The sequence below is a fragment of the Tursiops truncatus genome, chromosome 5 (assembly GCF_011762595.2).
Source record: "Tursiops truncatus isolate mTurTru1 chromosome 5, mTurTru1.mat.Y, whole genome shotgun sequence".
Classification (NCBI taxonomy): Eukaryota; Metazoa; Chordata; class Mammalia; order Artiodactyla; family Delphinidae; genus Tursiops; species Tursiops truncatus.
In genome coordinates this window covers 120580547-120594000 of record NC_047038.1, presented here as the reverse complement: position 1 = coordinate 120594000, position 13454 = coordinate 120580547, and the positions used below count along the sequence as shown (strand labels likewise).

General features: G+C 37.3%; 1 protein-coding gene across 1 annotated transcript; it reads right to left on the bottom strand.

Moving 5' to 3' along the window:
* Window positions 1–509: 509 nt before the first annotated feature.
* LOC101318195 (alcohol dehydrogenase E chain) lies at window positions 510–12628 on the bottom strand. The gene is made up of 9 exons (XM_073804678.1): window positions 12602–12628; window positions 12432–12533; window positions 11679–11817; window positions 9614–9701; window positions 9297–9516; window positions 7089–7349; window positions 4088–4223; window positions 2980–3118; window positions 510–750 (listed from the first exon to the last, which is right to left on the bottom strand). The coding sequence occupies exons 1-9, from the start codon at window positions 12626–12628 to the stop codon at window positions 726–728; spliced, it is 1137 nt and encodes a 378-aa protein (XP_073660779.1). The 3' UTR covers window positions 510–725.
* Window positions 12629–13454: the final 826 nt, after the last annotated feature.

Sequence of the window (13454 nt, the reverse complement as noted above, 5' to 3'; positions counted from 1 at the left end):
AACCAATAAAGTACTTTCTTGAGTAAAAGTTATAGACTTTTGGAATATGGTTCCAAGAGCAGTTCAGTTTTCAGATTTACTCTTCAAACCTCACATTTATCACAGGTAGTATGAAACTGTAGTATAAAAACACTTCCCTTCACCTTAAAAATATGTGACATTTCCCTAAGAAATTCCCTGCACTTAGAAGTTCTGGACCTTCTCCACTTATAAATCTGAGTGTATCCTTTCGCAGACTATGTGTAGTTTTTACTGTAGGGTTTTGCTGCATTTCATAAAAAGGAAAATACAGACAGTAGAAGTACAGGTAGAGGACTTGGAGCACAATAGTCCATCACATGTATGTTGGGGAATAAGTATCACGAGGACTTTCTCAATGACTAAGGCTTCAAAGACTAAGGGTGGCAAAGATACGAAAAGTGCAGAAACTCAAAAGAAATACCTTTCCTCAGTGGGAAAGATGACACGATTCAACATGAGTAGAATGATTAAGAAGGAGGGTTTATTGGACTCAATTACCCATATGATGGTTCATCTGGCTCTTACTTGAATTTTAAGCATTTGCTTAAAAATGATTTCACATTAATTTTATTTCTTTTGGAAAGCCCCCATGTGTAATTTATTGGTAGTATCTCTGAAGAATAGAATTATTGATGATGTTTGGCTGATGTTTCAGATGATGGAGGAGCCGGAAGACTGCTACAAGTGAAGCCACGTGTATAGTCTCAAAATGTCAGGACGGTACGGACACTGAAACAGAAAATAAAAGATACTAATTGTTTTAATGTTTAGATAATATACACTCTTCCATGTGAGAGTACAAGGAGCACTTGATTTGTCTCTTTGAAAAGCTATCTTTGTTTCCTGCTATTTCATTCCCATCCGTAATGCACTCAAGTCAAGTCAAGTAAAACGTCACCTCATCTTTTCCTGTTGTGTTTTCTCCAACCTGAAGCTCTATTATATCCTGAATATGACTGCCATTTAGGCTTTATTATGTATTAGATTTTCAAAATATAATTTTTGAGATCCCACATGCCTTGTATAATAAGGAATACAAAATAACAATGTGTAATGATATGTTCATGCTGTTGTCACATACTATGTAGATGTTTTTCATGTATTTTATCATTTAAACTTCTACTTAAACAACAATGCTAGGAGGCAGTTTCTAATATTATTTCCATTTTAGCGATTGTAGATACTGAGACTTGGAGAGACTTGCAACTTTCTTTAGATCACACATCTAGTGTGGGATCCTGGGATTTAAATACAAATACAAAGTTGCACAAATTACAAGATGATAGGTAATGTGCCTAAAGGTGCTGATAGTGTAATAAAGTTAAGACCATGTTGAAAGTTTAATAGAGCTTTGATAAAGAAATGTTTAAGGAGACTTAGAAGTAGAAAAAAAAGAATTGATTTGTACTGGGTGAGACTTTATTCTTGGAAAGATCAGAAATGTTACATTTTACTGGAACTAATGTCCTTTCCAAAAACCATCTTCTGATGGGTACTTTAGAAAAAGGTGGTCTCTGTATTTAAAAAATATATATATATATGTGTGTGTGTATATATATAATATATATGAAAAATGTATGTAGATAATTTAGAAAGTAAAGGACAGTATAAAGAAGAAAGTAAAGATAACCTGTAATCCCACAACCCAGAAATAATCAGTGTTAATATTTTCTTGAATTTTGATCAACTTTTTCTAAACATATGCAAGTTTTTATTGCTCTTATTGAAAACTTGGAACCATATTGTATATATAAGTTTGTTTTCTCTACTCTATAGCCTAAAATTACATCAGGAGAATTTCCCAATTTAATGAAATCATTTCTTTTTAAATGGCTTCATTGATTTCTAGTACATGTTTGGAATTTATTTAACTATCCCCTTAATGTTAACCTTTGGAATGTTTCCAATTTTTGATATTATAGATGAACATGCTTAAACATATGTATGTTGGCATATCTCATAATTTCTGTAGAATATATTCTCAGAAATGGCATTGCTGGGACATAGGATCTAAGTTTTATTTTTTTGTTTTGTTTTTTTAAGGTTTCTGATACAAATGACCAAACTGCTTTCTAGAAAGGATGTAATCTGGTACTGTTTGGATGCTAGTTTCTTTCCTTCTTCAATAATATTTATCAGACTAAGTGCCTAGTATGTGTTATGTGTATGGGTGCTAAAGAAACATTGTTTAAAATTGAAAACCTCATGAGAAGAAGGGTGAAGCTGCAGAAAAAGCAGGGACTATGGAACAAGAAGGGGAGAGTTAGGTAAAACTGCCTATTATTAATTGTGCCCCATATATAAATGCAAATGATAAAATTCTTCTTTTTAGGTGGTTGTAAAAGTTAAACGTTAGAGGTGGAAAATGGAACTGGCTTGTTTTCCTAAGCTTTGAAGAACACGTAAGATTTAAAGATTTAAAATAGATTATGTACCCTTCCTCTTTGCAATAATTTTTATTTGTGAAAAATTCTTTGTAAATGGAAAAAAGGAATAACAATAATAGCATTTTAATGAAGAAAGTAATATCTGTATAGAAAATAATGCCTATATAGCTCCACCAGCTCCCATAATGAGTTTTGGGGATGTCTTGAATGTAATTTAAATTTATAGCTATTAATAGTCAACCGTTTTAGGTGGCTAGGCAGGGGCTGCAGTAACTCCATGTTATAATATGACTGTGTGTCTCATTCTTTTTCCTTGCAAAGGTAAGAGTTCTCTTGTAAAGAAGGCAGAGGGCTCTGATCATTCAGATTTACTGTGACCAACATAATTTGGCTTCAACAAAACAGGCAGTGCAAAGCATTTAGCTTCTCACAACATGATCTTAAGTGTCCTACATGCAAAGATTGAACTGGGAATGGAAAACCAAGGTACTGCACCCTTGCTTTCTCTCATCCTTCTACCTTTTTTTCTCTGTTAGTCAAACCGCACCATGAAAAGAAACTTAAAGTCTACCTCTTTCCTGAGCGAAGCAGGTCAAATCCTTCATTTATTTTTTCAAAGGGTAAAACATGGGTTATTAATGGATCCAGTGGAAACTTCTTAGCCATAAAATCAGCCACAAGTTTGGGGACAGAATCTTTACTTTTAAAGCCTGAAAAGGAAGTGACATCAATGTTAGATTCAGCCAGATATGAGGAGAATTGGAGAGGAGACTTTCCACATAGAATTTAAATGAAAGTTTATAAAGTGTCCACAGACTACTATTACTGAGGTTAAGAAGAGATGGTGTGTTTCAATATCCTTTTGCGGTGGTTTGACTTTTTAATACAATCTCTCCAAACAAACTAGGGTCCTTGGTTATTAGTTCTCTCGTAGAGAAATTATAGTACAGATGGTTATTCTCAAAGTGAAGAAGAAGATTTAACAATTGTCTAAATTGGGGCAGTGAGTGCAGACATAGATTATCGCTGTGGATTTCCTGGATCCTCCTAGGTATTTCAGTGCATTGTGCAGTCACAAGTATCAAAGGAGATGATGCTGAAAGATCCTTGTTTGTTTATGGGGACTCCATTAAAGTCTATCTTGGGACTTTCTGTGTGCATTAGTTCCACATCTAGTTGATTTGGAACCTATAGATACAAAGGAACTTTAGTTTATTTTTAAACTACATTGCGTTTTATTTTTTTTAATTAATTAATTAATTAATTTTGGCTGTGTTGGGTCTTTGTTGTTGCGCGCGGGCTTTCTCTAGTTGCGGTGAGCGGGGGCTACTCTTCGTTGCGGTGTGCGGGCTTCTCATTGTGGTGGCTTCTCTTGTTGCAGAGCACAGGCTCTAGGCGCACAGGCTTCAGTAATTGTGGCATGCGGGCTCAGTTGTGGCTCACAGGCTCTAGAGCACAGGCTCAGTAGTTGTGGGGCACGGGCTTAGTTGCTCCGTGGCATGTGGGATCTTCCTGGACCAGGGATCAAACCCATGTCCCCTGCATTGGCAGGTGGATTATTAACCACTGCACCACCAGCGAAGTCCCTACACTGCATTTTAAAACCTGGCCTTGTCACTTGTAAAAAGGAAGAAATCCTGACGTTAGCAAGAATTTGGCCCTCAAGCCTAACTACGTACCACCAAAAACAGCTCCTTTCCAGGTACGTCCAGTCAACAGCAACATGGGGTTCATAGGGAGATTTTCGGCACTGGAAGCTATTCCTACAATGACGCTTACTCCATATGCTTCTTGACAGCACAACAAGGCAGCCATCTGGAATAAAATTAATATGTAGCATCATTAAAGTGGATTTTCTGGTAGTCCCAACTTATGATACACGGTATCGTGTAATATGGATCTAGCTAAATTGTGTGTGTGTGGCGGGAGGAGATTATGCCTTTTTCTTCATTCCCCATTATTTCCTAAAGCCACTAGGTGTGGCTTTAGAAAGTGCCCAGAAAATGTTTTTGAGTGAGACAATAGATGAATGAATTTGTATGTTTGTATGTACTTAAGTCTTCTTTAGAAAATAATAAAGTGGCAAATCTCATTACATATATGTAATCTGATTCCTCAAATAAAGGTAATGTTTATCATCACATGACCCCTGGGCAATCTGAGTTAGTTAACTCATTCTTCATTTACTTATTAAGATATTTTGAACTCAGTACTTTGAACCAGGTATTTTGATGGTGAACCAGATACAAGGTCAATTACATCATCAACATTTCTCTCTTTCCCACTTCACAGTCTCCCTTTTTAATGGATCCCCATTTCTACCGCCCATTTCTAGTGGACACTTTTTTCTTAATTTATGTACTTTATTTTTTTACAGTTTTGTTGAAGTATGATTGACAAATAAAAATTGTTTATTTTTAGGTTGTACAATGTGATTTTTTAGGGTGAACAATGTGATTATTTAATATACCATGTGAAATGATTACCACAATCAAGTTAATTCACATTCATCACCTCACATAGCTACTACCTTTTTTTGTAGTGAGAACATCTGAGATCTACTCTCTTAGCAAATTTGAAGTATACAGTATAGTAGTATTAACTATAATAACCATGCTGTACATGGAAGTCTCCAGAACTTACTCATAACTAAAAGTTTGTACTCTTTGACATCTACCCATTATTCCTCCCCCACTCCTCCAGACCCTGGCCACCACTGTTCTACTCAGTGGTTCTAAGAATTTGATTTTTTTAGTTTCCACATGTAAGAGAGGTCATATAATATTTGTCTTTCTGTGTCTGCCTTATTTCACTTTGCATAATGTCCTGCGGGTTATTCCATGTTGTTGCAAATGGCAGGACTTCTTTTTTATGGCTGAATAATACTCATTCATATGAATTATATTATTGAATATATTATTGAATAGAATATATATGAATATATATATTATATATACATCACAATTTCTTTATCTGTTCATCCATCAATGGACATTTAGGTTGTTTCCATATCTTGGCTATTATGAATAATGCTGCAGTGAACATGGGGGTGCAGATAGTGATTTCTGTATTCTTTGGATATATACCCAGAAGTGGGATTGCTGGATCATATGGTAGTTCTATCTTAAATTTTTGGAGGAACCTTTATACTGCTTTTCATAATGGCTGTACCAATTTTACATTCCCACCAACAGTGCACAAAATTCCCTTTTCTCCACACAATCTCCAACACTTGTTATTGCTTGTCTTTTGATAATAGCCACTCTAACAGGTATGAAGTAATATCTCTTTGTGGTTCTGATTTGCATTTCCCTGGTGATTAATGATGTTGAGCACCTTTCCATATCATTGTTGACCTAAAATGGGCATGTTTTAAATGTGCTTTTAACTCCTGTGTGACTTTACTTTAAACTACACCTATTACTCTGGAACTTGAAAAGAAAGCCTTTCCCCTCCAGTCAGGTTTTTAAGCAGGTTTGCAGTAAGAAAGTCATTTAGGATCCCCCCTGAAATATATAATTATCAGTCCTTTGATTTTGGAGTATGACATTTGGAAGACCAGAGAACTTTAGAACATGTGGCTATCAGACATTTAAAACAGTCCAATTCCACAAGAGAAAATGGAGGGGAAACCATAGAAAAATGGCCTAAGGAGAAAGGCTAGAGCCTTGGAAAAAGTTGGATTGTATTGGAACTTCAGTCATCTATGGCATATTGTCCCAGGTCAAGGCTGAAAAGAGCTTTACTCTTTAGGTGCTGCTTCTTACTACCAACACTGCTGGGCTGGGACTTACTGGAGAACCTTAAAAGGGGGCTTTTTTTTGTTGGTCTCTGGGGGTGTTTTCATTAGGATTCTAGAGAATTCTGGTTAGGTGAAATGTAGCTAGGAATGTGTTCTCTGTTGCAATTGATAATTGTAATTATTTGAAAGTAATATGTATATTTTAAAGATGATGTAAGTGCTGCAAGATTGCAAACAGTACTGTACGTTGATGACCCCAGCTGACATTTATTAATAAGAGCTTGCTACTGACAGGTGGCACGTGCTAAGTATTTTACATGTTTATCTCACTTAATCCAGAAACAACACTATGAGATACATATCACTTAAATTTTTTGGGTGGAAAAACCTGTTGACGTTTTAAAGTATTCAGTTCAACACACAGATTCCGATGCGTATTATGTACCAGGCACTGTGCTGCGTGCTGTGGTAAAACAGGGCATATTTTCTGTTAATAAAATGATACAGAGCCTAAAGTTGCTCATTTTTTTCTTTTGGCCAAAATATGATATCCATTAAAACCTATAAAAATCATCAAACCATTTTTTGTTAAGAACGTGGGGGAAAAATCAAACTTGCCAACTTGAAACCAGAATTTATATTCTTTATATTGACTTGAGGTTGAATTTTTTGAACTAAAAATTAAAATAAATTTATAATGGCTCAATAAAAAAACCCTCTTCTGTCTCTAAAAAGGAAATAATACTTGTGACAGTTATATGTAACTGATGGAATGAGATTCCTCATAATAATAATTAAGCAATCCAGGTAACAAATAGGAGATGGAAAATTGCCATAGTTTAAAAAATATTCTTTATATATAATGTTTATATTCTGCTGCATAAAAGTAGACTCTAGAACGCAGAAGCTGATGTCTCAAGGCATTTCAGGGTACATACCATGGTGTCAAAACGACCGATGACTTCAAATGAAAAATCCACACCTCCACCACTCATTTCCTTCAGCACCTCCTGGATGGGTTTCTCATAGTCCCGAGGGTTGATGCACTCAGTGGCACCCACCTCTTTGGCCTTTACAAATTTGTCTTTGTTGATGTCCACTGCGATGATCCTGGCTGCTCCAGCTGCCTTACAGCCTATGATAACAGACAGACCAACTCCTCCGAGGCCAAACACGGCACAGGTGGAGCCCTGGGTGACCTGTGTTTTCAGAAAATGCAAATACAGATTAATGGCTGTTAGAAAGAGCCTAAATTGTATAAAGTGCCATGCTTTTCCCTTGTCAGGAGCGACTCAAACTATGTCCATCTGTTTTCAAAACTTCTTTTGGCTTCAGCTGCTTCATGTTTAAAATGAAGGGGTTGAATTAGATCAGTGGTTCTCAAATTTTGCTAGACATAAGACTCACCTGGGAGCTTTGAAAAAAAATCCCAACACCCAGGTCACAGCCCATAAGCAATTAAATCAGACTCTCTGCAGGTGAGACCAAGTCTCCAGGTGACTCCAATGGGAAACCCAAGCTGGGAGCCAGTGGACTGGATGATCTTTGAGCTCTAAATGCTAGTGACCCCCTCTTAAAGAGAATCTATTGATAGCCAGCTTCAGTCCATCACACATACACAAACACAATTTTGGGGAAATTAAATAATAAGTAGAAGAGAGGAGACTGAAAAAAAATAATCCAATTGAACCCTCAATAATTAACTCCTTGTTTCATTAACTTTCAGTAGTCATGAGCAGTATAATGAGAGCAGAAATTATCGGTGAAGCATAGAAGAGTTATCCTCGGCTTAAAGCAAACTTAACAACAGGGGAAGTTGAACAGGTAAGTTTAAGATAATACTGCTTGGGACCAGTGTGCTCTGAGTGGGTCTTTATGTCTGCTTTTTAAAATACACTAATGAAGAATAATGCAATGAAAAGCTAGTCTGTACTTTAATAATGGATGAAATTCATCATCACAAGTGTTTCTTGGCTTCTGTGTGTAGGTTCAGTTGGACCACCTGCTCAGATGAGGCAATTGCACAAGGGACTTAGTGCTAGGCTCACAGAAATTTGGAAAACACGTGCTCTCAATTGTTTAACTTGCCTAAGGAACTGTTTAATAAACCTAATCTGCTACAGTTAGCCTTCAGTGTGGGTGAAATGTTCCTCCTGTCCCAAGTAAACATTCTGTGGGGCACAACACCACTTTTTTACCTTAGAAAAACATAAGGCTTGTGATTGTGATTTAAAAGTGCTGGTAATTATGTATTATGGTTTATGATTCAGCAGGAATTTTGAGAAAGAAGCTAGTCACAGCTGTCGTATTAACCAGTTGTGAGATTTTGGGCAAATAGCTCTATGTCTCTGGACCTGAGTTTCATAAAATGAAAGGATACTACTAGATTTCCAGCCTTTTGGGAAGAGGAGCCTTTAAAGAATTTCTCCTTAAAATCTACCACTTCTGAAGTGTGTGTGTGTGTGTGTGTGTGTGTGTGTGTGTGTGTGTGTGTGTGTATTTGTGGCAGGGGTGGAGGTATAGTAGTGGAATAAATGCTTCATGCATCATTGAAGCTTCATTGCTTTCCTCGTAGAGATCCACAGAGCGGGTATGTTGGCGACCCTCAGTTTGGAAGCATATCGGCATATCAGGTAAGGCTTTGAAATCTACTGTTGGTCATAATTCTGGGAGTAGAAGATCCATGGACTAGATACTCCTCAAAGGCAACGCCTTCATTTCATTTACTTTTCCTGACGCAGAACTTAGTGGAAACTGCTGTGTATGGCTCATGTTGGTGCTAACTACAAAATGAATGACAAAACGAGCTCCCAGCTCTAAAATTTAGTAATCCCATAGAAAAACACATGTAGAAGAATAATTATTGAAAACATCTTTACTTTCTCTTAGTTAATTATCAACAGCTTTTCATTTGTGATTAACAGACAAATTTTCTAGGATGCGCTCTCAATTCCTTCTGAGGGCATTTTCTACTTATAATCAACAGACTCGATTCTATGGAGCATGTCAATATTATTACGGTGGTGGGGGGAGAAGCTACCAGTAAATCTGTGTAGCATGATCTCTGATTCCTGTGAGAAGCTGCTCTCCTTTTAGCTCCTGACAGTCTGAGTGTAGCTGGTTTTATCACCCATTGTAATTCCTACCTTGGCAACTTTGACCGCAGACCCATAGCCAGTAGAAAATCCACAGCCAATGAGACAGACTTTCTCCAGCGGTGAGTCTGCATCTATCTTGGCCACCGACATCTCATCCACCACTGTGTACTGAGTGAAGGTGCTGGTGCCGATGAAATGGTAGACGGGCTTCCCTCTGCAGGTGAACCTGCTGGTACCATCCATAAGGGTCCCCCGAGGCTTGGTCATACTGGTCAGTGCAACACACAGGCACATGAGGGTATGAGACAGGAGTATAACTGATGTGCAAATTCCTTGGCTGCATAAGGAGAGTATCAGAAACTTACCTGTTTTTCAGGCAGAAATTGCCTTCCGGGTGTTTACAAACACTGCACTTTCCACACTGGGGAACAAAGAGTGGGATGACTTTATCACCTGGGGAAGGGGGTAAAACAAATACTTCTTAAATTTCTACCCAGGAATTAATAGAGCTAGAGCTTAGAACTTACACATATGTATTAGAGGCACTTGACTTTGAAAAGTCTCCAACAATAGGGTCCAGTCAGCACTATGTCTTGGTCATTGCCTGCCAGCATCGTTACCAGTTTGGGTTTATATATGCCTGAAGATGCCCAAAGAAAATGCAAATGTGGAAACCAACATGGATTTTTAGAAGTGGTTCCACTGTGTTGATAGTTATCTTTTATTGTGTGCCCTTTCTCTTGGGGATTTTATATGTATCATCTCATTTAATCCTTAATAATTAAAACAAATATTCTCACTGTAAGTGTAAATATAAATTTAAGTTGTGAGCAGGCTGCCATAGTTCCACTAGATGATCCAGTATTTTGTAATAGTTAGGGATACAATAACAACGAGAATCTCAACAACTATTTCTTGGCTTTTCAAAGTGATTATGCTTATCTCTACTATGAAATGAGTCCTTTAAAAAATTCTTTTTTAAGGAAAACAAACAAAAATAGGACACATAAGAATTTAAGAAATGCTTTTGAAAACCTCAACCCTCAATAATAAGTTAGACACTTTCTTTTAGGATAAGAACTGACTTTCCAATGTTTGTAGCTGATAATTTGTGAATAGTTCATTTTTACTGCTATGGTGGAGGGAGCAGGGGTGAAAAGTAGGGGTGTTGGGCTTCCCTGGTGGTGCAGTGGTTGAGAGTCCGCCTGCCGATGCAGGGGACACAGGTTCATGCCCCGGTCCGGGAAGATCCCACATGCTGCAGAGCGGCTGGGCACGTGAGCCATGGCTGCTGAGCCTGCGTGTCCGGAGCCTGTGCTCGGCAATGGGAGAGGCCACAACAGTGAGAGGCCCGCGTACCGCAAAAAAAAAAAAAAAAGTAGGGGTGTCATTTATTATTAATAGATTTCTAACTAAAGGAAATACTGAGAGCTGAAACTCAAACCAGACAACTGATTTTATTATTTTCTGTTCATAGAAATACTTAGGAAATACATAGGAAATACTTAATTAAGTATTTGGTGAGCAGGGAGGTCAAATCTACTGGCTAAAGTGATTTTTTAGAATTAAAAATATTTATTTTTAATCATCTATACTACTTATCCAAAAGACTCAGAAAGATAACATTTAACAGATAAACTTTATATGAGATGATAGCGTGGAAATTTTCTGTTTATTCACAGTTTACCTCTAAAAATATTTATCTGTATTAATACACAATAATATTAGGATACAATAAATATTAAAGAAAAATAGTACTTGGTAACCAGTCACATTTAATCATGGTTAAAGGTAATAAAACAGATATTGTTTATGGCAGGATGCCTTCTGCTAGTTCTCTTTCATTTCCTGCCAACTAGTCTGTTTCGTTCATTCCGTGTTCAGGAAAGAAGGCCATATTGGAAGGGGAAATCAGTGAATGGGCTCCACTTCCCACCTGAGAAGAGATAATGTTGATTCAGTCGTGGCCTCACAATCCCCATTGTGTGAAGTCAGTACAGAACAGGTTCCATACACTGATCTAGAGGCTCAGGACACAGACATGTTTTTTCCCTTGTCTCATCTGTAGTTTAATTTGGACCTGATAGAAGACAATGCTTAGCAACACTAAAATGGGAATTAATTCATTATGAACTCCACCCTGGCAGGCACTGGGTCTTTTTTGATCCTCATGTATTCCCTGGATCTAACATGGTGGCTGACATCTAGCAGGTCCTCAAGAAATACTTGCTGAAGGAGAGAATACAGGAGTGCATGGATGCATACATGCCTGAGACAGGCAGGGAGGGAGGAAAGGAAGAGACCTCCAGTCAAGTCCTAGCTCAGCCTTGAGCAAGTTCTTTCATCTCTTATTACTTCAGTGTCATCATCCAGGCTGGATCATCCTGGGGTCCTGAACCAAAGCACATTCCCCAACTGTGAATTCTGTACCTGGTTTTACTGTAGTCACCCCTTCTCCAATGCTCTCCACAATGCCGGCTGCCTCATGGCCTATGATCGCAGGAAGAGGTGTGACCAAAGAGCCATTAATCGCATGGTCATCTGAGCGACAGACTCCTGTGGCCACCACCTACAGGGTAAAGGGAGGATTATTAGATTCAGAAAAGATTATGGCCCTCACTCAGATGGACTTAACATACCCAGTTTCCTGAATTTGCGCTAAAGAGTTTTCACTGACAATTCCTACTCTTCCCAAATACAGATTCAATTTATACCCAAGATTATTCAGCCTAAAACCCTCCTCTACTTTCCTTTCATGCATTAAACAATTTGGAATAATCTGTGAAATAATTGTTTCTGAAATAGTTAAGTCATATAATATACAAGGAGGCAATCTTTTGTATAGAAGTAGGAAATGCAGATTAGCACCAAGAAAATAGTTACTTAAATGCTACCATCTAATGCTAATTGATTTAAAATCTGGATATATATTCCTTTGCACCTATTTTTCTGTATTAACACATAAATTCTTTTTTATTTTACTAGGTTTATACTGTATATACTCTTTGGTCTCTTTTTAAAAAATTTAACAATTTATACTTACAACTTTCCTTGGCAACGAATGTAATTCCACTGTCTGGATAACCATATGAAAAGTGCCTCTTAATGGATTTTGGTTATGTTCATTGTTACTCTCTGAAATTTTTAAACCTAAGATTAAATAGAAATGGAAGAAAGTTTTACCTTAATACGAACTTCATAGGCCTTCGGGGGTGCAACCTCCACCTCCTCAATGGAAAATGGTTTTTTGAGCTCCCATAGCACAGCTGCTTTGCATTTTATTACCTGAAAATTGAACAGAAAGATGATACCAGTTTTTCCCCACCCTTGAAGTCAGGGATTGTGTCTTTTACCTTTTTACGTGCAATGTCTAGCCCCATGTCTAGAAACTAACATTGTTCCACAGAAATGAAAACCTTTGATTTGCAAAAAGAATAATAGTACCGCTTTATAAAAATGTGTAAAGCAATACCACAAGGAAAGAGAAACAGAATTAACTATAGTGAGACACTGAGATAAAATGGAATATATTCTTTTATGAAGAAAGAACACCATAGGTTTCTTTTTTTTCCTCTAAGGATTGTTTATTGCTTCTATTTCCTAATGCAGTCCTGAAATTGGTTGTTTACCCAAAACTATTGGCTCGTACGTGAAGTTCTAAATCACTATCACTTTGCTGACAGAGTCAGTGTCTGTTCACATGATACTGATTTCTCCCTTGCTCAGTTCTCCACTTAAGCCAAAATGATCTGACTTTATGATTCCAGTTATGGACTTGCCTCCCTGCCTAGGGTTTCTCTCTATATATTTGCCTGTTCCTTTGATTTTCTCTCTACACTTGTTCTATGTGCTATTTGTTTGCATCACTTATTTGAAAGTTAGCTTTGGCAGCTCTGTTTTGTTATATAATTTATGTATAGGGATTTCTTCCAGATTACACTTGAGCCCAAAATTGTAGAGGTTAAAACTCTACACACACACAACACACACACACACACACACACACACACACACACACACACACACGCTTGTATTTAAAAATGGGACAACTGTGTATTTGACTTTCTAGCTAGCATAGCTTACTTACAGGTGTTCTTACAAATAAAAGTTGAACACATTTTTAGTGCTTGGGAATGTAGTATAAGACTTGTGTTCATTTTTGCAAAGCTTGTATAGTTGACAGTTTTTTTCTAGAGAGAATTAACA

What these genes read in the sequence shown, in the direction of transcription:
- LOC101318195 (XM_073804678.1), bottom strand. Translation starts at nt 12,628, where the DNA reads ATGGGGCTAGACATTGCACGTAAAAAG. An exon ending in CCTATGAAGTTCGTATTAAG is followed by an intron (nt 11,818 to 12,431) that starts GTAAAACTTTCT and finishes TTTACCCTGTAG; the next exon opens with GTGGTGGCCACAGGAGTCTG. An exon ending in TCGGTCGTTTTGACACCATG is followed by an intron (nt 4,224 to 7,088) that starts GTATGTACCCTG and finishes ATTTTATTCCAG; the next exon opens with ATGGCTGCCTTGTTGTGCTG.